We start from the raw sequence: 26,194 nt of genomic DNA on the forward strand, positions 1-26,194 counted from the left end.
ATATTCCTCACACTCACAAAATAGCCTCGCCTTTCTCCCTGTGTGGCAGTGATTTTGTTTAGTTGATGGTGTCTCCTAGTGGTTCCTGGACAACAAGAACTCTGTCCCCAGTGCAAGGCCTGCAGTGCAACGCCTCAGACACAGTGACTATCTGAAATAGCGATGGAAGAGCTGCATAAATGAATATGAGATTCATCCTGGTAAGGAGAGGTGGAAAGTGTGATTTCCAGAGAAATTAAATGTGAGCTGATTCCGGAAGAGACTTAGAGTTTGCCAGGTGTGTAAGTGCCAGGACGTTTTCCAGATTTTCCTGGCAAATGGAATGTTGCAACATTTTCTACATAACTGTTGTCTCTTTATACTAGAGTTTCTCAACTTCTGCACTACTGACCTCTTGGGCTGGATGATTCTGTATTGTAGGGACTTGTCCAGTGCATTGTAGGATGTTTATCGGCATCTCCTGGCCACTACACACCTTGTGCTGGTAACATGTTCTCCCCAAACTGTGACAAGAAATGTCCCCTGATGTTGCCAAATAGGGCAGAGTCACCCCGGTTTGAGAAATCAACCAGCAAATGTTTTATGCTCAACAAATGCCAGCTCTTGTGAGCCTTGAAAAAAGCCAATCTATAAAATCAGTCATAGAAAATTATTCAATTAGTCTTAACCATTTTTTGAGAAACTTTCATGGACCCATCTGACTATCCTGAGTGCTTTCTACTGTCCTATCCCATCCTCAAGAATGATAATCCTCATTTTATAGATGAGAAAGCAGGATCAGAGTGCTCAGACAGCTTGCCTGCATGGCAGAATCCGTTCCTGGCCCTAATGCACTGTTGCAGGACTCATTACACTGTTTTCTGCATGTCCTCTGCTTCTGCTTTTTTGTAAACAGTCTTCTGTACATGGATGAATGAGGGGGTGGTGGTGCATACAGGCTGCAGTTAAAATTGAAACACGTATGTTGTCATATGTGAAATGAATCACTAGTTCAGGGTCAATGCATGTTATAGGATGCTTGGGGCTGGCATGCGGGGATGACCCAGAGGGAGGATAAAGGGAGGAGGGTGGTGGGAGGGGGGTTCAGGAGGGGGAACTTATGTAAACCCGGGGCGAATTCATGTCAATGTATGGCAAAACCAACCAATATAATATTGTAAAATAATTTGCCTCCAATAAAAAATTAATTAATTACAAAAAAAAAATAAATGGAAATCAGATGTATGGTCTGTGTTCAGATGCAAAAATAAATAACCCTGATAAATGTAGACCTTGAAAAAAAATCATAACTCCTCTAATTTAATCATGTGCTGTGTGCTTAGTTGCCCAGTCATGTCCAACTCTCTGCAACCCCATGGACTGTAGCATGCCAGGCTCCTCTGTCCATGGAATTCTCCAGGCAAGAATACTGGAGTGGGTTGCCATTCCCTTCTCCAGGAGATCTTCCCAACCCAGGGACTGAACCCAGATCTCCCGCATTGCAGGTAGATTCTCTACCAACTGAACCACCAGGGAAGCCCAAAAAGTAATCATTAGACATCAAAATCAAGCCAGAAGAACTTTCTTCCCAAATGTCTTTTCCAAATGTAAACCAAAATGTCAGAAATATTTAGCCCAAATGACTGTTTTCACTAAAAGATTTCCAATCAGAATTATTTCTACAATTATATTAGCTCTAATAGCATTACAGAAGCACAGTCTTTGAAATAAATAGCAATGAATTTGCAGAATGTTGAAACCCTACTAAATGTATCTGCATTCAGAAAGGTTTGCGGTGGAAGCAAATCCAGCAGCTATACACTGTTCCTGTTTTTCCCTCAGAAAAGGACCACATGGGGAGTGTGTGGACTCCAGTGGACAAAGTGAACTTACAGATATTTAGAAAGAACTTCTTCACCTATGTTTTCTCATTTCTTGTCATATCTCTAGAAGTTCTAACAACAGAGATTTTAGGCTTGGGACTACTGAGGCAGACGACCATTAGTCCCGCTTAAGCTTTTGTTTTTGAGGTAAAATCGTGTTATTTTAGTAGCAATTGCTATGCCTAGGCAGTGCTGATACAAGAACTTTTCCAAGCATCCTTCATTTTTGTTGTCAAATTGAATAAAACCTATGAAAGGCGGCAACCAAGGGAGGCAGCACGATGCGTTCACTTTTTGAAAACAAGCTTTGTCCTTTTAAAATGAAATTCTGTTCCAGTTTTGGCTTCTGAGATGTTCTGTTTGCACCAGGAGCGACTGCACCATATTAGGGCTCATCTGTCCTCCCTGCGGCTTGAAATGAATCACACGAGCTAAGTTCACAGAGTTTGATTCTGACTGTGAGCGTCTGAAAAGGTTGGATGCCCTTTAAAGACATATTTGATTGCCGAGAGTGTGTTGATCCTGTTTGATATCCTCCACGGACTGCGTGACTGAACTAAGCTGAAGTTTCCCTGTCACCAGCCTGGGGAAACAGGCGGCGCTTTGGCGCCTGCAGGAGTGGTTGTTCTCCGAGTCAGCTCTGCCACCTAGGGGTCAGCGATGGCATTTCCTGTGTGCGACCAAGTTCGCTTTGGGAAAAGTCATTTCAGTTGTTGAATACTGTGGTAATTGTGACAGAAAACAGAGACACACTCTTAGCAAAGAAAGCAGTCCAAGAGAGACTCAAAACAAGCCCTGCAACATGATGTGTATTGGATTCCAAATATGGAAGAAGTACTAAATATTTGGTCTTAAAGAAAAGCATGTTTGTGAATTGCAAAGATATTTTTGGTTTCCTCCATTCATGATTAAAACAGTAATAATAGTCGAACTCATTCAGACTTATCTTAAAAAGTAAGTTACACATTTTTTTCTGAGTTCAGGAGGTTTAAAAATTGAGAAGGCTCAGTCTATTTTTCAGAATGAGCTGCCAGAATGGTTGGAGAAAATAAAGTTTGTCTCCTTGGAATCCATTATTTAAAAAGTCTTCAGATTTATATTGGCCTTTTAGGGTTCTCTAAGAACTTTCACATGTGTTTTCATATCAGATATTTAAACATGTATTTTTTTTATTTTAAAAGTCATCTGTATATTTTACAGATGTTTAACCCCGAATATTTTTTATTCCCCAACCAGGGGGAAGGGAGGAAATTTTTTACAATTGTTCTTCACTTTCCCCTAAACTTAGTACTCTCGAATTGTTCTTTGATGTTTTCTCTTTCAGTCTTATTTTAAATTTAAATAAAAGATGTCAAATTATCCACTGCAGTGGTTTTCAAACATTGTTGATCATGACCCACAGTACAAAATATATTTCACATCATGACTATGTATTGAATATGTGTGTGTGTGTGCGCGCATGCTAAACAGAACTTCTGTGAAACAATACTTAGGTCATTATGTGGTTCGTGCTCTGGTATATCCTATTCAATTCTATTTATTTTCTTGTTTATCTTCATGCTGGCCCACTTAATATTATAACTCCTGACTTTTTTTAAAACTAAGTGAATCCGTTCTGCTTGTGGTCCTAGATAGAATGTAGTGAAAATGATCTAGAAAAATACATACTCAGAGATGAAATCAGGAACCATCCTGTAAGTACAGTTGTAACTAACTGACACAAAAGAACTGTCCTCCGCCCAGAATCCAGGAGGGCTCTCGGAAGTGTTGGTCTCACCCATGGGCAGATTACGTTGTTTTGCACTCCTTTGCCTGGGGTCTAGGGCCTGGACCACTTCAATAACAATGGTCTAAATGTCCCAGGACCCCAGTTACCAGCTCCCACCTGAACAGGGTAGGAACCTGCTGTAGATACCAGAGGGGACCTAGAGCCTGCCCCCTGCCCACTTCTGCTCCTACTGGATGACCCCGTTTGCCCTTACGCAGGCTGCACTCATAGAATTTCTGCCTGGGACCACTTATAAAGTGTTAAAGCAGCGGGCTTACAGGCATCTCTGGTCCCAACATCTGTTTATTCTTGAGCATTCAAAAGCAAAGTTTCCCTTAGCTTGCCTCCTCTCTGACATAAGTCACTTCAGTGAGAATCAGCTCTGAACTCTCTTGACTGAAAATTTACTACTTATATAGCATATAAGCTGTTGAGTCAGGATGAGGAAGAGAGTAAGGAGCATAGAAGTGATCATCTTTTCTCAGAAAAAGCACCTTAAACTGAAGACGTAAGTCCAGGTTTATCATTGTTTCATTTGAGTCTCACTTAGAATCCCTGATTCTTAGAAAGTCACATGTTACTTACAAAATGATAGCTATACAGGAAGAAAACGATTGGGTGACTGTCATATCTAATAAGGACTTTTACTAATATTTTTATTATACTCCTTATTAGCTTTTGATCAGGTTTTTCTGATGTCAAACTGTACACCAGTAAGACATCCTCCCAGAGCAGGAGGATCCCTTTTAGGAGATGAATCTGGAACAATGACACAGAGTCCAGAGAGAAGATAATGGAAAATGTCTCAGGTACAGAGACCTGAGTGTGGGGAGATCTTCTCATTTACCTAATGTTTAGGCCACTATACCATCCCTTAATGCTCAAAGATCGATGTGTCTGCAGCTCAATAGACCTTATCTCTAAAGCTCTGTCTTTACTAAGAGTATTTAAAGATCAATTGACCATATATACATGGATTTATTTCTGAGCTTTCTGAGCTTTTCTGGCTACGTTAGTCTCCATTTAGGCCGGAAGAGGTGTGTCTTGTTTTATTGCACTTCGCTTTACTCCTCTTCATAGATACTTCATTTTTTATAAATTGGAAGTTTGTAGCAACTATGGATCAATAAGTCTATCAGAGTAATTTTTCCAATAGCATTATTTTTCAATTAAGGTATGCACCTTGTTTTTTCAGGCATAGTGCTAGTACACGCAGTATCTGAAATTTTAAGTGGCATTAGATATTGAATTAATGTTGAATTATAAAAAGAACAATTACCACTGGTAAGTATGCCAAAGAATTCAGGTCAAAGATCTCTTAACAGTTCATGATTCACAGGCTTTCTAATGATTAGTCACAAAGCCCCTAATGCCTGGAACACCAGGGCAGGTATTTAATGAACACATTATAGATAGCTGGTCCGAACTGAAGGTGTCTTTCCTCAATTCTTGTTCCTTTTATATTCCGTATTCCAACAAAGCATAATTGGACTGGAATCGTATACAACTTGTGGTGCTCCTGACAATTCACGGAAATAAACTGAAAGAGAGAATTGGTCTCTGGCCAATTTCCAAAATTCCTACTCATATTCTTTACCATTATATCAGATGAGCAAAATGAGTTGATAGTGAATTCAAACATAATGTGTTACTTCCAGGGAGGAATCTGACATTGCCTAAAAATTATGTGCTTTTGAAAACTATTTTACCCATGTCCTAGTTCTCATCTAAGGTGTAAGTCGATGGAAGGCAGAGTCCTGACTTACGAAATTCAGAAGCACTGATCTTAATGACCTACAGCAAGTAGTGGTCCAGCGAAAAGTGTTGATGTTGTACGTGACTGTTATGTTAATAAGGACCCTTTCAGGTGCAGGTGACAGTAACCTTTCTCAGGTAGACCAGACAGCAGAGGAAGTGAATAGCTTATATAACTGGCAAATTCAAAGTGCTGGGGTTCACTTCGGGAATGGCTTAACCCAGGTTTGAAAGGCCGTCATGATCAGACCATCTCTGTTCCCTCACATTCCTTCCCATTTCTCTCCTTCCCACGTATCTTTCCTCTGTGTTTAGGTGCTTCACCAACTTTTCATGTGGCTATACATAGTCAGCAGCACCCAAGAATCCCAAGGAACAGAGAATTGACCTCTTTCTTGCCAGCATCCATATCAATTCCCCAAATTTATTCTTACTGCTCCTGTTTGCATGTTCTGCAGGCCCATACTAAGGTAGAGGAATCAGAACCATTTGATTGATGCCCATCCAGAAATATGTTCCGTAGATGACAGGCCACTTCCTAAAGCAGGACTGAAGGAAAGACAAATAATAGACATCCATTGCATGGTCTTGATAAAAAGCAAAAAAAGAAAAAGAGGACTGGTATATTTTATATAAAGCACTGGGATTATTAGCCATGGTATTTGTTTATAATAATATCAGCATGGCCTAAGTGATGAAAATAGTTCTGCAGGATGTGATCAATTCCATATGACATGGGAGAGGAAACTTAGTATTTAAGGTACTTTAAAAGGTGCTGAAGAAGGTTACATAAGATCCAGAGCACACCAGTGACCGGAGTGAGCGGGAGGAGGATGAAGCAAGGAATGTAAAATCAGCTGAACACAACCCTAGCAGAGGACAAGAGACATTTTTTTATATATATATTTTGTTTATGCATGTATTTTTGGCTGAGTGGGGTCTTTATTGCTGCACTGGCTCTTCTCCAATTGTGGCTAGCAGGGGCTGAAACTCTTCATTGTGGTACACAGGCTTCTCATTGCAGTGCTTTCTCGCTGTGGCGTGAAGGCTTCAGTAGTTGTGGCATGTGGGCTCAGTAGTTGCAGCTCCTAGGCTCTAGAGCACAGGCTCAGTAATTGTGGTGCACGGGCTTAGTTGCTCTGTGGCATGTGGGATCTTCCCAGACCAGGGATCGAAGCCATATCCAGGGATAGAAGCCATATCTCCTGTATTGGCAGGCGGATTCTTAACCACTGAGCCACCAGGGAAGCCCTGACAAGGGGGCTTAGCTGCTGTGTCAAGGAAGCTGTGGAGTGAAAGGTGGTGGGAATATAAAAGCTGTTCAGAGAGCACAGATCTTCCTCAACTTATGATAAGGATACTCCTGATGAACCCATTGTAAGTTGAAAATGCGTGTAATACACCTAACCTACCTAACATATAGCTTAGCCTGACCTACTTAGGACATTCACTCACATGAGCCTATAGTTGGACAAAAACATCTCATACAAAGCTTATTTTATAATGAAGTTGAATGGTTCATATTGTTTACTGAATACTGTACTGAAAGTGAAAACCAGAATGGTTGTCTGGGTACAGAAAGGTTGTTAGTGTGCCAAGTGTTTACCCTCTTGATCATGCAGCTGACAGACCTGTGGCTCTCCACCACTGCCTAGTATCATGAGAAAATCCCATAACTCATATCACTTACCTGGAGAAGACAACAAAATTCAAAGTATGATTTCTGCTGGAATGCATATCACTTTTATACCATTATAAAGTCAAAAATCTTGGGGTTGTCTGTATATAAAAAATTAGCAAGGGTATGGTGTCTGAAAAAGAGAAATGCGTAAGAGTGATAGAAAAAAAAATAATCCTTATCTGAACAAACTCATAGTGGAGAACTTTGGAGAGAAATCCTCAACCCCCTAATAGAAGAGTGGTCATTAATTTCTGAGGCAAAGGTGTCTCACTAAAGACAAGGCTGATCTCATATGTGTAGCTGTAGGTGCGGTGGAGGAGGTACGAAGGCAAACACCTTTAGAACTATGCCAAACTGGGATCTGCATGGAGAAGGGAGAGCATATTGACTTTCCATATATGTACCTTGGAAAGTGAAAGCAGAACTTGCTCAGTCATGTCTGACTCTTTGTGATCCCATGGACTATACAGTCCATGGAATTCTCCAGGCCAGAATACTGGAGTGGGTAGCTATTCCCTTCTCCAGGGGATCTTCCCAACCCAGGGAGTGAACCCAGGTCTCCCGCATTGCAGGCAGATTCTTTACCAGCTGAGCTACCAGGGAATCCCTATGGACCTTGGAAGAAATCGTAAATGCTGTTGAGTACCCCAAAGAGCATGTTCAGTTCAGTTCATTTCAGTTCAGTCACTCAGTCATGTCCGACTCTTTGCGACCCCATGAATCACAGCACGCCAGGCCTCCCTGTCCATCACCAACTCCCGGAGTTCACTCAAACTCATGTCCATCGAGTTGGTGATGCCATCCAGCCATCTCATTCTCTGTCGTCCCCTTCTCCTCCCGCCCCCAATCCTTGAGAGTCCCTTGGACTGCAAGGAGATCCAACCAGTCCATCTAAAGGAGATCAATCGTGGGTGTTCATTGGAAGGAGTGATGCTAAAGCTGAAACTCCAATACTTTGGCCACCTCATGCGACGAGTTGACTCACTGGAAAAGAGCATGTAGCCCTTCCTAAATATGGACATCCCTTTGAGAGGGAGCTGGAGATATAGATGAGCTGACAGCACCTAATAATACCCAGAAAAGTAAAAAGAAATGAAGAAAAAAAAACACAGCAGCAATTACCTGTCATTGGAAATTAGTGCAATGTAGATTTGATCTATGAGGAAATAGTGATGGATTATACAGTTTTTAAACTAGGCAACCCACTCCAGTATTCTTGCCTGGAAAATTGCAAGGATAGAGTACCCTGGTAGACTACAGTCCATGGGGTAGCAAAGAGTTGAACACGAATGAGCAACTTCACTTTCACTTTCTCTGTAATATATTAATACATTTAGACTAGTTACAACATTCTACTATTGCAAATGGTGCTGAAGTGAATGTATCTAAGTGTATTTATGAATGTAAAGGTGTGTGTGCTTGCATATGTCCAGTCATATATGTGTACACACGATACATATATACCGTATATAGTCACTTTAAATATTCTTCAGTTAGACTTTAAAGAGGTATGTAATCAATTGTACCCAGTTAGGAGGGCTACAGCCCACCAGGTCACAAAGAGTCAGACACGACTGAGTGACTAAGTCCAGCATGGTTATGTGGATGACCTGATGGTGAGGCAGAGGAAACCACAGTTAAACAAAGAGGCAATAGGCTCAGATTACCTGGGGATGAATCTCTGTCCCTTAAAACTTTACTCATTAGCTTGATTCTTAGACAAATTACTTAACCATCTGGGTCTCAAGTTCCTGTTAAAAATGATGTTATTTTAAAAATTAAATAAGATAGTGCATATGACAATTTGCAAAATGTGCACCATGTAGGAAGTGTCTAATAAATATTTCCTTCTATCATTTTTTTATTGCATTAAGTTGAGCTCTTTGACCACCACAGCAAAGTAAATTCAGTGTTCAGTAGAGAATAAAATAAAAATAAAATAAAATGGCAGACACTGCACTTATGCAGCATGTACTATAAGCAAGCTCTGGTCTAAGTACTTTCAGTTCAGTTCAGTCACTCAGTAGTGTCCAGCTCTTTGTGACCCCATGGACTACAGCACACCAGGCCTCCCTGCCCATCACCAACTCTCAGAGTTTACTCAAACTCATGTCCATTGAGTCAGTGATGCCATCCAACCATCTCGTTCTCTGTCTTCTCCTTCTCCTCCTGCCTTTAACATTTCCCAGCATCAGGGTCATTTCAAATGAGTCAGTTCTTAGCATTAGGTTGCCAAAGTGTTGGAGTTTCAGCTTCAGCATCAGTTCTTCCAATGAATATTCAGGACTGATTTCCTTTAGGATGGACTGGTTGGATCTCCTTGCAGTCCAACGGACTCTCAAGAGTCTTCTCCAACACCATATATCAAAAGCATCAATTCTTTGGCGCTCAACTTTCTTTATGGTCCAACTCTCACATCCATACATTACTACTGGAAAAACCATAGCTTTGACTAGACAGACCTTTATTGGCAAAGTAATGTCTCTGCTTTTTAATAAGCTGTCTAGGTTGGTCATAACAGAGCAAGCATCTTTTAATTTCATGGCTGCAGTCACCATCTGCAGTGATTTTGAAGCCCAGAAAAATAAAGTCAGCCACTGTTTCCACTGTTCCCATCTATTTGCCATGAAGTGATGGGATCGGATGGAACTCAAAAGCCTCTTGATGAAAGTGAAAGAGGAGAGTGAAAAGGTTGGCTTGAAGCTCAACATTCAGAAAACAAAGATCATGGCATCTGGTCCCATCACTTCATGGGAAATAGATGGAAAAACAGTGGAAACAGTGTCAGACTTTATTTTTTTGGGCTCCAAAATCACTGCAGATGCTGATTGCAGCCATGAAATTAAAAGACGCTTGCTCCTTGGAAGGAAAGTTATGACCAACCTTGATAATATATTAAAAAGCAGAGACATTACTTTGCCAACCAAGGTCCGTCTAGTCAAGGCAATGGTTTTTCCTGTGGTCATGTATGGATGTGAGAGTTGGACTGTGAAGAAAGCTGATCGCTGAAGAATGGATGCTTTTGAACTGTGGTGTTGGAGAAGACTCTTGAGAGTCTCTTATACTGCAAGGAGATCCAACCAGTCCATTCTAAAGGAGATCAATCCTGGATGTTCATTGGAGGGACTGATGCTAAAGCTGAAACTCCAATACTTGGGCCACCTCATGCGACGAGTTGACTCACTGGAAAAGACTCTGATGCTGGGAAAGGTTGGGGGCGGGAGGAGAAGGGGACGACGGAGAATGAGATGGCTGGATGGCATCACCGACTCTGTGGACATGAGTTTGAGTGAACTCTGGGAGTTGGTGATGGACAGGGAGGCCTGGCGTGCTGTGATTCATGGGGTCGCGGAGAGTTGGACACGACTGAGCGACTGAACTGAACTGAACTGAAACTGATGGGATCGGATGCCATGAGCTTAGTTTTCTGAATGTAGAGTTTTAAGCCAACTTTGATGAGAGAAACTTTCTTTGACCAGTTACCATTGGATTCTAGGTTGAAATATTTCCATTATATAAAATGTTTCATATTCCTTTCTCAGTGAGGAAACTGGGACTCAAAGAGGTTAAATAATACCCAAGATCTCACCCTTAGGAAGTTTTTGAACTAAGCTTTGAATCTATGCCTTTGGGACTCCAGAATCTTCCTGCTACTCCTTAAGTTGTTTCCAGAAGGCATTCTGTGAACACTGCACTCCTTTGAGAGCTGCCCCTACTTGCAGTATCTAAAGGCTTAATTTATGACTCTTACCATGTACATGTGTCAGCATATTTGCACTGTAAACGTTGACAGTTGAACACTTTTAACCCAGAGCTGCAACACAGTAGACCATGGTCTCAGTAGATTTTTGTTGTGATTCTCAAATGTTGAATTTTTGGTATGACACTCATTGAGGAATGATCCACTGAATAAAGCTCACAAAGACTGGCAGTATGAGAATCCCAGAGTCAGCTGTGATGTGAAAGTACAAGCCTGGGGACTTCTAAGAGGTTGAAGCAGGTCTCAACCTAAGGCTTTCCCTGACCGTACAGAGGATCTTACTAGAGATGCATTCGTTATCACCATTCTTGGTCACTTATTTATTTGGTAACAAGGGACTGACAGAACTAATTGCAAAAAAAAAAAAAGTGATACAAATGTATTTACAAAACAGAAACAGACTTACAGATTTTGAAAACAAATTTATGATTTCCAACCTGGCATGCTGTGATTCATGGGGTCATGGAGAGTCAGACACGACTGAGCGACTGAACTGAACTGAACTGAAAGTAGAAATGTGGGTGGGGGAGGGATAAATTAGGAGTTTGAGATTAGCATATATGTACTGCTGCTGCTGCTACTAAGTCGCTTCAGTAGTGTCCAACTCTGTGCAACCCCATAGACGGCAGCCCACCAGGCTCCACTGTCCCTGGGATTCTCCAGGCAAGAATACTGGAGTGGGTTGCCATTTCCTTCAACAGTGCATGAAAGTGAAAAGTGAAAGTGAAGCTGCTCAGTCGTGTCTGACTCTTCGCGAGCCCATGGACTGCAGCCTACAAGCTCCTCCGTCCATGGGATTTTCCAGGCAAGAGTACTGGAGTGGGTTGCCATTGCCTTCTCCAATATATGTACTACTATATATAAAATAAACAATCAACAAGGACCTATTATATATCAAACAGGGAACTCTACTCATGTTCTATAATAACCTCTACGTGAAAAGAATCTGAAGAAGAATGAATATATGTGTATGTGTAACTGAATCACTTTGCTATACACCTGAAAGTAACACAACATTGTAAATCACTATAATATAGAATTAAAAAATAAAAAAGAACTGGGACTTCCCATGTGGTCCAGTGGTTAAGACTCTGCTTGCAATGCAAGGGCTCCAGGTTGGATCCCTGATTAGGGAACTAGATCCCACAAGTCACAACTTTAAAAAAGATTCTGCATGCCACAGGTGAAAAAGATCACATGTGCTAAAACTAAGACCCAGTGCTGCCAAATTAAAAAAACAATTTTTTTCAAAAAGCTAATTTTACTTTTGCGACTATTTATTGCATATGGTACTAAATGTATGGTACTAAATGCTTTTTCATAACTAGAGATTACCTACGTAAATACTAGAAATATTCAGTGCTGGTTTGGTTCACTGTTCAGAACAGTCTCGTTAGGGTTCTGCATATTATCAAGCAAAAGATAGCTGCCTTGTATACTGTTCCCAACTATTACAAAAAAACAGTACATTCCTTTTTCTAACTGTGTATCAAAGACAAAATATAAAGTGACGTGATTATATGCTTACTGCTCCCCTTGCTGTTGTTGCTGATTCCAATGAGGCTTACGTGGCTGGAATTGCCTTAGAGTTGCTTATACCTAAAGCCTGGGATAGGTAAATGCCCAGGTGGATAAAATGCAAATGAGTAAGATCAACTTTTCATGTAGCATGAGAATAAAGTGGTGTTGGATATCATAATCGCATCTATAATATTTCCCCTACTTTTCAAAATATGAGAAGGAAGACTTTGTTTGATAGCGCCATCATGTGGAAGTATTTGTGGTCTGTAGACATGTGGAAAATGTGGAGAAAAAACACAAAGCTCAGTGCATGCCACCAGCTAATTTTGTGCTACCTCGAACAAACTCATCTGTGCCTGCCCTGTGCTCCTCATCTTGATTTAATTTATTTATTTGTATCAAAATAAAGTTGACAACTCATGATCTTTAAAATGAGAGAATGAACCTGATGTGCAGGCCCGTCTCAGGTTCATATTAATAGGGCTCCCCTGGTGGTTCAGCATGTAGACTCCGCCTGCAGTGTAGGAGACCCAGGTTCATCCCTGGGTCGAAAAGATAGCCTGGAGAAAGAAATGGCAACTCACTCCAGTATTCTTGCCTGGAGAATCTCATGGACAGAGGAGCCTGGCGGGCTACAGTCCTTGGGGGCACACACATCATCCAGTGATATGTCTTCCATGTCTTTTAGAGGATGCAATACAGAAAACAAATCCAGCGAGGGCAGTAATGGTCCTGACGCCATCTTTTCTCTTTTCTCCCCAGACTATGTCAGAGAGTCACCATGACCTTGCACAATAACAATACAACCTCACCCTTGTTTCTGAACATCAGCTCTTCCTGGATTCACGGCCCTTCGGATACAGGGCTGCCCCCAGGAACGGTTACTCGTTTTGGCAGCTACAACGTTTCTCGGGCAGCTGGGAATCTCTCCTCTCCAAATGGCACCACCAGTGACCCTCTAGGAGGTCATACCATCTGGCAGGTGGTCTTCATTGCTTTCTTAACGGGCGTTCTGGCCTTGGTGACCATCATTGGCAACATTCTGGTGATAGTGGCATTCAAGGTCAACAAGCAGCTGAAGACAGTTAACAACTACTTCCTCTTAAGTCTGGCCTGTGCTGACCTGATTATTGGGGTCATTTCGATGAATCTATTTACTACCTACATCATCATGAACCGATGGGCGTTAGGGAACCTGGCCTGTGACCTCTGGCTATCCATTGACTACGTGGCTAGCAATGCCTCCGTCATGAACCTTCTGGTCATCAGCTTTGACAGATACTTTTCCATCACGAGGCCACTCACGTACCGAGCCAAACGAACAACAAAGCGAGCTGGTGTGATGATAGGTTTGGCTTGGGTCATCTCCTTCATCCTTTGGGCTCCCGCCATCTTGTTCTGGCAATACTTTGTTGGGAAGAGAACTGTGCCTCCAGGGGAGTGTTTCATCCAGTTCCTCAGCGAGCCCACCATCACCTTCGGTACGGCCATCGCTGCCTTTTATATGCCTGTCACCATCATGACTATTTTATACTGGAGGATCTATAAGGAAACTGAAAAACGTACCAAAGAACTTGCTGGGCTGCAAGCCTCTGGAACAGAGGCCGAGGCAGAGAACTTTGTCCACCCCACAGGCAGTTCTCGAAGCTGCAGCAGCTATGAGCTCCAGCAGCAGAGCATGAAACGCTCAGCCAGGAGGAAGTACGGACGCTGCCACTTCTGGTTCACAACCAAGAGCTGGAAACCAAGCGCCGAGCAGATGGACCAAGACCACAGCAGCAGTGACAGCTGGAATAACAATGATGCTGCTGCCTCCCTGGAGAACTCCGCCTCCTCTGACGAGGAGGACATTGGCTCGGAGACCAGAGCCATCTACTCCATCGTGCTCAAGCTCCCAGGTCACAGCACCATCCTCAACTCCACCAAACTACCCTCATCGGACAACCTGCAGGTGCCAGAGGAGGAGCTGGGCACGGTGGGTTTGGAGAGGAAACCCAGCAAACTTCAGGCCCAGCAGAGCATGGACGACGGAGGCAGCTTTCAGAAAAGCTTCTCCAAGCTTCCCATCCAGTTAGAGTCTGCCGTGGACACAGCCAAGGCCTCTGATGTCAACTCCTCGGTGGGTAAGGCCACGGCCACTCTACCTCTGTCCTTCAAGGAAGCTACACTAGCCAAAAGGTTTGCTCTGAAGACCAGAAGCCAGATCACTAAGCGGAAACGGATGTCCCTCATCAAGGAGAAGAAAGCGGCCCAGACCCTCAGCGCCATCCTGCTTGCCTTCATCATCACCTGGACCCCCTACAATATCATGGTTCTGGTGAACACCTTTTGCGACAGCTGCATCCCCAAAACCTATTGGAATCTGGGCTACTGGCTGTGCTACATCAACAGCACCGTGAACCCCGTGTGCTACGCCCTGTGCAACAAAGCATTCAGAAACACTTTCAAGATGCTGCTGTTGTGCCAGTGTGACAAGAGGAAGAGACGCAAGCAGCAGTACCAGCAGAGACAGTCGGTCATTTTCCACAAGCGGGTGCCTGAGCAGGCCTTGTAGAATGGGGTGCATTCAATAGCCGTCACCGAACGCACACATCAACCCACAAACCTTAGGAGGGAGTAAGGCGAGGGTGGGGGTCATCTCTGGCACTGATAAACATGTTTTTATCACCCAGACGCGAAAGAAGCTGCCTGTTTCCCGGTCCATTAAATAAACCCATTTTAATATCAAAAGTCAAGTACCTGTTCAGCCAAAAATAAGTAAGCTCATTACTGAATATGAAGGAATTTATTCTGCAATAGACTTTGTTTTTTCTTAAAGAGAAGGAAATAATTTTTTCGTAGCAATTACACACCCAGATTGGTCTGCCTGGGTCTTTTAATTCCCATTAGCTTTGGAATCCCGGTGAGCATAACTAGCTGGCCCAGTTGTCACATGCTCTCCAAGGATCCCCAGAGTGTCCATCGGATCCCACGTGGAACATGTCAGGCTAGTGAATCATGGTTCTGAAATTCTTTCATACATTGCAAAACAGCACCTCCTCGTCCCAGTGGAGCTCCCCGTCTTCTCATCGGTGTGTCATTAAACTCTCTTTGTGGACTTGATTCTTGCAAAGTACTGTTTTGTGCAGTTCGAGTTTCGTACAAATAAAAGATATATAAGTATATATGTATATATATGTGTGTGTGTGTGTGTGTGTGTGTGTATGTGTGTGAATTCCACGCACACACACATAGTGTATATAATATAATGGGAATTAATGAACTGGCAAATTACTCCGGCAATAGATGCTTTCAGTACTTTGGTGACTAAAGTTTCTCTAGGATCCTAACACAATGTCAAAGTGAAATAAACCCAGTAGTGTTTTGGAAACCAGGGCTGTTTTCCTGGAGAACAGGCAGCAGACAACAGCCAGGCTCTCTGGGCTGATCTGTGTAGGACAGTCAGCCTAGTGAGTCAGATGAACACCAGGGTATGACCAGATTCTGAGTAAGTTGTCGCCTTTGTTGACACCCTCAACAAAGCTAAATCAAATGGGGGCTCCCTCTGTGCCCAAAGAATGGGTCACATCCACGGGTTTGAATTTAATGGTCCAAATCTGAATGTTTCCAACCAAAACCTTTGCTATCGTACCTGCTTGAAATTTAATAATAGTGTCACATTTGAATTTCATGCACAACATTACCTGGGGCAAAGCAGAAGAGACCTCGTGAGGGCCAGAGAGGAACACAGGATTCAATTTTTTGCTACTCAGCATCTTTAAATGCAAAAGGGCTTAAACCTCATGTCACTTTGCTGTGGTCAATGCTTTCTGGTGTTCATTGTGTGACCTTCACCCAGAATAGGTGGGGGTTGGCAAGTCCCAAATCCTCTGAAGAAAGTATTACACTCTGGAAAGTATTGCTGCAAACTGATTTCTTTAGTACGTTTCTAAAAAGTGATTTTTGTGTTCTCTTCTGAATTGGCCCAAATGCTAACTGTTCTGTTCGGGGGAGGGGAGGGGCGCTGCTGTGGCTGTCGTCTGTGTTGCTGCTCTAGTTGTTGGGGTTCCTTTTCTCCTTTTGTGGGGGCTGCGTGGGGAGTGGGAGGGGTGGGAGGTGGGGGGCTGAGGAGAAATCTTCTGTCTGTACAGGGTCTCTGTGTCGTGAACCCGGAGCCGGGTTAGAAGCTGCTTCTGTGTTCAGTGTGAGCTGGTGTTTACAGCAGATTTTGACAACAGTGGAACTGTACTCAGTGGTGTCTGTGTTCCTGAACTATTTAATTTCATGTTATGTTTATAAGAAGACATATTTATGCATATTTCACCAAGTGTCTATTTAATGTTGATAAATATTACTCTTCAGTCTTCAGCAATGGTGTGTCCCTTGAAAGTGATTATTAAGGTCCACTTGAGCAATGAGTAGGGTATATTGTGCTTTCTTGTTGCTAAGAAGAGGAAAAAGTCATCCTGTTGGTGTCAGGAGGTACATAACTCTGTCTAGGTGGTAAAAAGTCAACTGCAACTTTATTGTAACGGTCTAATACTATTCTAGTTAAACCTGATGGGAACTGATCAAAGCAACCCTCCACCAGTGTGTTTGAAATCACATGACAAGGGGAAAAAAGCAAATCTGCATAATTGAAAGCGTGGTTTTTTTTGGCCCACATTTGACCAAAGAGTAAGAAAAAACAGACTATTTTCTAACGTGTGTAGCAGACTATCGAATGTTATGTTATCAACCTGTGAAATGTCTAGTGAGCAAGTGCATCTATATTTTATTACTCACGTTGGCCTGGCACTAATAAATTTGTGAATGCTGATTCAAGTCTCCCTGTATATCAGTAATTCCCATTCTCTTTGAAAATCCTATCTTGCCTCCCTCTTGAAAAATGGTTACCTGTATTTTAAAAAGATAGAATTAAATTTAAGACATGGAGAAACCCTAAGCTTTAGTGAAACTGTGAAATTTAATAACAGGTCTACTTAAACATGATTATCTCCTGAATCTTGTCCCTCTATGATGTTGATAATGGAAGACGTGAAAGACATCTAAGACATCAGCTCTCTTTTTGTGTTATTGGTTTTTTTATAGAATTATTTTTAAATAATTCTGTGGGTGTAAACTGCTTTTAAAAACTGACTGACTCTGTTTATAGAAATGTATGTCCCACTGACTCTGTTAATAGAAATGTATGTCCAACTCTTAGATCATTATCAGAAAAGGAAAATAAGAAAAATTATTTTGAACACAAAGAATTTAGAAGTATAATCAAAGATGTAGTGAAATGTTTAAAACTGGACCATGCATTTCTCAAAGGACTTGTCATCAGCAAAGGTATTCAGCATTTACATATGATCATCCCCAAAATGGGAATCAAATTGCTTCATTCCATAAGAATGAGGTTTGCAGAGTTTTCATGATTCTGTAAAATTGAGAGAGTAAAAGAATCAAACCTAAACAAACTACATGTGAGGAATCTACCCCCACCCATACACACACATGTTCTTCCATTCTCTATTCTCCAGGGTCTACCAGTTGGATAAGAGATGTGAGCTCTATGATCCTGTATTCCCCCTGATTCTGCCCTTTTCCCTGGTGGCTCAGATGGTAAAGAATCTGCCTGCAATGCAGGAGAACTGTGTTCAATCCCTGGGTCAGGCAGATCTCCTGGAGAAGGGAATAGCAACCCACTCCAGTATTCTTGTCTGGAGAATTCCATGGACAGAGGAGTCTGATAGGCCATAGTTTATGGGGTCACAGAGTCAGACACAACTGAGTGACTAACACTTGCACTTTTCACTTTCACTGCTCTCTTTTATGCATCACCTACCTGTGGCCTTTCTCTAGTTCTCTGTATTATCCTGAATCATCTTTGACTTCAAATCTAGCCTTGAATCTCCAAATAAGTTCCATTTCTATTCACTCTTTCACATATAATAGTTCTAGATTCTGGTAGAAAAAATAAAGGTAAGAAGGCACAAGCTTTAGAAGTTGCAGGAGCTAAAGATCTAGAAGGCATAGCAGCTTTCTCTGTCAACCCCCTCTATGTACAGATAGGCAAGTTCGTTGCTCTGGAACAGGGTGAGAGCCCTTTGTGCATCACTTGTGAGAAGGGAGGTGCACAGCTCTGATGCAGAGTTAGCTGCCTCGGGTCTCTTAGGAAGGGAAAGGACACCAAGGCTCAGGCACAGTGGAGAAGCCTGTTGGAGACAATGTGAAACAGAGGCAGAGCCTGGGGATCATTCTGGGTGCCCCAAGACTTATCTGAGTAGAGAAGATTCCCAGATGGGGACATATAGTTGATAAACCGGACAGTTCATCACAGCAACTTCAGAGGACAAGTGAAGGTACTCAGAGAAGCTCTGAACTTAGCATGAGGAACCCTGAACTCTTGGCCCAGTTCTGTCAACAAGTAATTATGTGCCCTGTGCCATACTTTAACTTACCCTTAAACTCACTGGGTCATCTCCATCTGCTCCTACTCATTAGCAACATAAAAGCATCTTAATTTGCCTTCTTGTAGCAAACAGGTCAAATTGAGGCAGGGCATTAGGTAAATAACTACCATGATGAATGTAAATTCTTAGTCGGATGAACACTTGAAGCATTCTGACTTTATATATCCATCAGAGTTATTTCCTTATATTTCAATACAGCAAACTCTAAGGAACTCTCACAATTTGTGGATAAACCTAGAATTGTATTGCAAATACCTCAGTCCAGGATGATCACCTAAGTAAGGCCTGACAACCTTAAAAGCAGAGTTGCTGGGTAGTTAGTGTTTGTTTTGGTTTCTCTGTGGCATTTCTCAAAATGGACTGAAACTGTAGAACACAACACCCTAAACAGCGATCGTTTCTTCAATCTGGCATCTCTACTTGTATTAATACCACCTCCTCTAAAAGAGTGTTTTCTGTTTCCCTTTACAGTCCTAGGTTAGGCTGACTTTCCTTGTGTTTTCATGACTCTATATTGTAGGAATTCAGTCTCTACCAGGATTCATGCCTTGTATTCAGGACCCAGGAGATTGGTTTCAGGATGGTAGCTGAGAGCTCTTTAGAACAGGGAATTACATTTTCTTTTTCTGTCTGAGAAAGGAGGCTCATGTTGAGATTATAAAAATGGATAAAGAAAAACAAGTTCATAAAGTAACTATATTCAACACAAGTTTGTAAATGCATAATATTTTTGCCACTGCATTTCAAAGTAGGCAAGTGTTAGTCTTGTTGTTAATTGGACACAGGTTACATTTACTGCATCACACAGAGATGGACAGTGCACTTGAACATATGAAGTGGACCCCCAAACACTTTAGTTTAATTTTAAGACTGTAGTTGCCCTGATAGAATCAGGAAGACTCAGGAGTCTACTACTCTTATCCTGGCTTGGAATACCCCCAAATAATCACCCAAATCCAAAGTGGCTCTCATCTGAGTTGCGTGAGAAATTCTACATGAAAAATAAAGGGAAAAGCAGGCCATACCCTCAATCGCAGAGAAGTATTAATAACACTTTGCTTACCTAAATAACCTTATCCTAAAATATTATCCCCAGATTAGAAAGGTTTATTTTTGTTCTTTCTTGAAATCCAAAATACTTATTAATTCTGTAATTTACATTCCAAATCCCAAACTATTTATCCTAGATTCTGTGATTTCCTTGATGATAGAAAGCGGGTTTTATTCATCCTGTGGCTAGCACAGTATCTGTCATACAGTAGACATTCAATAAATGTTGTTGAATGTTTAATAAACCCTTTATGATTAATACAGCAAATAGTTATCAGAATTACGTGAACATCATGCCCCACGTTTCAACTGCAGCCAGAGGTCTTTGGGCTGGGAAAGTGAATTAAATGAAAAATGGTTCATTCAGATGAAGATTTTCTAATAAAATATTACTAAGCAACAAGGAGAAACATTTTAACAGATTTGAAGTAATAAATATAATTAAGAGGACAGGGAAGAAAGAAAATCCACTCTTGATCCCTAGTATTCAGAAACTTTTTACCAGATTAGTCAACTCTTACTTAGTCCTAGTAAGTGAAATATTGGGAGAGCCTGGAGAGTCTATAAATAGGTCTTCTGTTTGTACAGGTGAAGTTCTGTAGTTTGGCTTAAAACATCCTTGCATGTAGTTTTGCTTGGCATGAAAGTTAGGACGGAATCTATTCTGTTCTGCAAGCATTGAACAATAGCCCTCTCCTCATATCCACTATTCATCCCTTATATAACACATGGTATTTTCAGCCTTCTACATATAACACTCCAGAGAAACTTCTTTGGGGCTTGTGGTTAGGGCTATGGGAAGGTGACATTTTCAGGAATGCCCCCCTCTTTTCAAACACATGGGAACTGTCTCTAAGTTTGGTGCAGGTTTGAAGAATAATTAAAATAGGCTTCCAAGTCAGTGAATTAGCACATTGATTTTTTTTTTTGGCAGAAAGCTTTCTGGAAAATGTCTATGAAGTGTTCAGTGATGCTCGCATCCTTCTAATTCATGAGGATGTAGAAACCACTGTCCAAAGAGATGGCTATATATTTGCTTTGTAAGCAAAAGGCATGTATCATAGTTGCATCTAAGACTAGTTTTCCCATCTTTATCAAAGGCACTGAATTTTACCTGTTTTTATTTCCTAGTGTCCAGCACTTCCTCAGTAGTCTTTTTAGATATGTCATATGCCATTTTTATTCCTAAAAATAAGTTAATTGTCTGTACTATAAAATGATGCCTGCAACTTTATGGTGATATTATCCCCTAAGTTTAATAGTGAAATAAGGAAATAAAACTATATATAAACAAAGAATGTGGTTGGTTTTCTTTTTAATCCAAGGTCTATAATACAGCTACAGCTTTTTATTGTATAAAAGGGTAGAGTATTTACACTGAAGAGAAAATTCTGAAACAGACTGTTATTTGCATTGACTTCTCTCTTTTATATGCACTAGAACTTTCATCATGAACATTGCTGCTGGTGTAACTCAAAGCAATACCCTGTATTTAGGACTATGAATTAAGCATGTATTAACTATCTATGCACACACAATCCTAATTTTCAGACTGCATATGAAGAAAAATATTTCTAGATATATGCTGTGGATCTAACACAAAGACTACCAGTTATTTCTACAGCAAAGATGGATTTATTTGGGTTCTGCAACGTTGGCAAGCTTCGTGCAAGCCCTTCGACACAAGGGAAGGGGAAAACTTTTCCTGAGGGGCAAAGAAAGTTGGGAGGGCTCCAGTAAACAGAGTCTATGGCTTCTCAGAGGCCAAGTCCTTGCCAGGAGAGAAGTTCTTCCTGTTGGACTCTGCTGTCCTCACAGAGCTTGAGAGCACCCCTTTCTGGTTTCCCAACTCCCTTTGAGGTTTCTGTTTATTAATTTTTTATAATACTTTGAAGGAGATATTATTTTTCTCTTTTTCAAAGAAATGTTGTTTATCTTTTCCCCCCTCCCCATGGCTGTTTCATTTGGTTTCCTTTGCTGTGCAGAGGCTTTTTAGATGATGAAATCCCTAACTGTCAATGTTTACTTTTGGAGTCAGATCCAAAAATTCATTGCCAAGACTTATGTTAAGGAGCTAGTCCTTTACCAGCTGGTTTACAATTTCAGGTCTTTTAGTCAAGACTTTAAATGATTTTGAATCTATTTTTGTGTATGATGTAAGATAGTGGTCCAGTTTGATTGTGTTATGGGTAACTGTCCGGTTTTCCCAGCAGCATTGATTGTAGAGACTGTCCTTTCTCCCGTTGTATATTCTTGCCATATTTGTTGTAAATTACTTGACCATATACATGTGGGTTTATTTCTGGGCTCTCTATTCCATCGCATTGATCTGTGCATCTGTTTTTATGACAATGCCATACTGCTTTGATTACTACAGCTTTGTAATAGAATCTGAAAGTAGGGATATGATGCTGACAGCTTTGTTCTCCTTTCTCAGGATTGCTTAGGCTGTTCAGGGTCGTTTTTGTTTCCATACGAATTTGAGGGTTATTGTCCCTTTTTCTGTGAAAAAATGCATTGGAATTTTGATAGGAATTGTATTGACTCATATAGGTTTCTTTAGATAGTATGGACATTTTAACAATATTAATTCTTCCAATCCATAAGGATAGAATATCTTTCCATTTATTTGTATATCCTATGTCTTGTGTGGTATTAGGGATATTATGATTCTGAACCTGTGTGTCCATAAGTTGAGATAAAACAAGTGACTAATTAGATATTCAAATTTAATTATTTCTGGTCTCCTAGAGAATCAGAATTGTCAGTGTAGAGGAAAGGAGATACAGATGTAACAGAAGAAATTAAGTAAAAGCTATACAGTTTCTATTTGAATTGGATGTATCAATATACACTCAGAGTATTTTACCATACATGTAATTTCTAACTTTTCCCATGGGAAAGATCTAAAATCAGTGATTAACCCGGAGGATTCCTTTCTTAATAAAGGAAACCAAGGCATCTTGAAGAAATAGCTGATTCTAGTCTTGAGCAGGCAATGTACAAGATGAGCTTGAAACATCTTGCCAAGACAGATATCAAGGAAACATTCAGACTAATAAAAAAGACATTTACACACACTAACAGTTGATATCTGCCAGAATTGGCACACTAGGATAGTGAGAAAATTATATTCTGAATCAGTGGCCCTTAAACATGTATAGGGGAAAAAGACTTCTACTTCACCACACACTAAAATAAAGGTGGATTCAAGGCCTAAATTTAAAAAGCATAGAAAGCTTTTAGAGATAGAGGTTGGAAAGCTTTTTTTAAGAGAGTGTTTTCATGACCCTGAGGGAGAGAAAAAGTTCTTAAACAAGATTCAAAAAGCATTAGCCGCAAAGTGGGGAAAGATATAAAGAGAGTGAAAAGAAAGCTAATGGAAGAGAGCATTCCAAAACATATAATGACATTAGGCAAATGCAGACTATATGAAGAACTTCTATAAATCAATAAGAAAAAAAACCTGTAACTGCAGGAAATAAACATTCCTCGCTATTCCTCACAGTGAAAGGTGACATCTAATTTCCCTTCCCTTGAATCTAGCTGGCCTTTGTGACTTGCCTGATGAATAGAACACATCTGGGACCTGCAAGGGCTTCCCAGGTGGCGCTAGTGGTAAAGAACCTGCCTGCCGATGCAAGCAATATAAGAGACTCAGGTTCGATCCCTGGGTTGGGAACATCCCCTGGAGGAGGGCATGGCAACCCACTCTAGCATTCTTGCCTGGAGAATCCCATGGATAGAGGAGTCTGGTGGGTTACAGTCCATGGGGTCACAGAGAGTTGGACAGAAGCGACTTGGCACGCACAGGACTTGCAAGACTATATCAGAAGAAGCCTTGCAGCTCCTGGCTGGATGTCTTGCAGTGCTTGCTCTGGGGGAACAGGCTGCTCTGTAAGAAATCTGACAGTATCTGGACCCCCGTGCAGTGAAGAAGCCCTTGTCTAGATAATCCAGATCCCAGCCTTGAATCATCCCAACTGAAGCCAAGCCCTGCTCATATTGAAGATTTGTGAACAAGGTACATTATTGTTGGTGATAAGCCACTAAGTTTTAGGGTGTTTTTTATGCAACAATAAAGAACTAAAATAGCAACCCAATTTTAAAAAATGAGTGAAAGATTTGAACAGTGTGTTTCCAGGGCTTAGGTAGGAGAAATAGGGAAAGGTTGGTAAAAGGATATAAGCCTTCAGTTATAAGATGAATAAAGTCTCAGGATCTAATGTATAACATGGTGACTATATATAGTTGATAACACTACATTATATAGTTAAAATTTGCTAAGAAAATAGAACTTACATATTCTTACCTAAAGGAAAGTAAATATGTGTGGTAATAGATGTATTAATTAAAATGAGAATTATTTCACTATGTATCAGTTCAGTTCAGTTCACTATGTATACTCATATCAAATATCACACTGGACACTTTAAATAGCTTACATTTTATTCATCAATCATACATTGATAAAGCTGGAAAAAATCAACTAAAATTTTAAAAAGACAAAGTTAAATAACAGCCCAAATGGTTCCAGAGTACATTCAGATGCAAAATTATTTTTGAAATAACATCGGTGAAGGCAGACTGGTGCTCTATCTGGGGCAGAAGGAAAGATTCTGACTGGAGAGGGGCACTGGGAAGAGTTTTTTGAGGTGTTACTATTATTTTTGAACCCCAGGTGATGGTTACACGGGTACCTACATCATTGGTAAAGTGGTATATGTGTGTTTTGTGTGCCTTTCTGTAAACATATCTCACAAGTTAAAAAATAATGAGAAGAGAGCGAGGACTGGGACAAGCACCCCCCGCCAGCACCAGCCACGTCTGCTCACCAGGCTGTTCTCGCTCTTGTCTCTGCGTGAGGGGCTCTGGCTCCTGTGAAGCTGCGCGCTGTGCTCTAGGACGTGGCTCCAGCCCCTCTCCTCTGCCCTGCATCAGTATGCTCACCTCCCTCTAGCCGCTGCCCCACTCCCTTCCTCTTTAAAGCAAACACCGTCAAGAGACTTGTCTAGACTCCCCTTCACCTGCTCCTCCGGTTCTCTCTAGAATCCACTCCACTCAGACTTCATCCCCACCATTCACCCAGCTGTCCTGTCGGGGTTATCCGTGGCCTCCGTGTTGCTGAAACCTGGGATTCCCACCTCAGTCTTCATCTTGTCCCACCAACATTTGCTCCAGATGGCCATCCCCTTCTCCAGAAAACACTCCCTTCACTAGGCCTTACCCACCTCCAGCTTCCTGCCTGGTTTCCCTCTTACCGCTCGGCTTCTCCAGTTCAGTCTACTCTACTATCCACCCCACCCACAACACAGACACATGTTTCACTCTTTTGTTTGCACCTTCACTCTCTGGATGGTCTCAGCTAGTTCCAGGGCTTTAAATGCCATCTGCCCGTGACTCCCAAACCTTGATTTCCAGCCTAGATCTCCTGTGAATTCCTGGCTCTTATATCCTCAGCATGTAACCAGCATCACTGCTAGAGGTCATCTACTCAGTTCAGAGGTGGTCATGTTCAAAGGTGAGCTCCTCATCTCCCCCTCCCCAAACACCTTCTCCAACTGACTTTGACACTGATGATTTCAGCCTTTCTGATGGTCAGAAGCATCTGAGATCCCCTCGAACCCTACATCCCCTCAAACAGTAAATCCTGTCTGCTCTGTCTTCCACTTAGAACCAGAATCCAGCCTCTTCTCAGCCCATTGCAACAGCCCTTCATGGTCCCAAGACTCCTCTCTTGTCCCCTACAGTCTTAGCTTCAGCAACCAGAGAAATCCAGTTACTAGGTGTCCATCCTGCCACTCCTGGGCCAGAAGTCCTCTTGCCCTCACCTCCCTGGGAGGAAAGCACACCTCCTACTACACTTTCCTCCAAGGGTTCATCCCACGCTGCCCTCCCACCCACCCCGGCATGCTGGCCTATTTGAATCCCTTGAACACACCTGTGCACTGGCTATTTGCTCCACCCAGAATGTTCTTCTCCCAGATAGGTCTTTCCATCAGAGCAGTGGGAGGGGAGTCTAGACATGCATCTGACAGTGTTTGCATTAAGGACAAGGAGCGATGGGGTAGTAGTTGGAGACAGATGGGAGAGTCTAGATCCAGGTAAATGTATCAATAATCAGTCTCCCCACACTAGGCTGTAAGCTCCAAGTCGGCAGGCACTCCTGGATTCTGGAATAGTCCCAGGCACATTTAACAAAAGAATAAAAATGATGTACCAGCCATACCAACCACATGGTGAAACAGAAGTCAGCATCTGCACCTTTCACTGATCCTTAACTAATGCTAAAGCTGAAACTACAATACTTTGGCCACCTCATGCGTCAAGTTGACTCACTGGAAAAGAGTCTGATGCTAG

At 41.7% G+C, this 26,194-nt stretch overlaps 1 protein-coding gene across 5 annotated transcripts in view; it reads left to right on the forward strand.

Moving 5' to 3' along the window:
* The window catches only part of CHRM3 (cholinergic receptor muscarinic 3), a 610,458-nt gene extending 594,115 nt beyond the window's left edge, over nt 1–16,343 (forward strand). For all 5 annotated transcript variants that reach the window (XM_055425739.2, XM_055425741.2, XM_055425740.2 and 2 more), the window contains one exon: nt 13,110–16,343. In XM_055425739.2, the coding sequence (XP_055281714.1) occupies nt 13,110–14,901 (1,792 nt within the window). In that variant the 3' untranslated portion in view covers nt 14,902–16,343. The remainder of the gene's footprint in view (nt 1–13,109) is intronic.
* Nucleotides 16,344–26,194: the final 9,851 nt, after the last annotated feature.

The sequence above is a fragment of the Moschus berezovskii genome, chromosome 12 (genome assembly GCF_049115385.1).
Source record: "Moschus berezovskii isolate FMDL1 chromosome 12, NW_MosBer_1.0, whole genome shotgun sequence".
Classification (NCBI taxonomy): Eukaryota; Metazoa; Chordata; class Mammalia; order Artiodactyla; family Moschidae; genus Moschus; species Moschus berezovskii.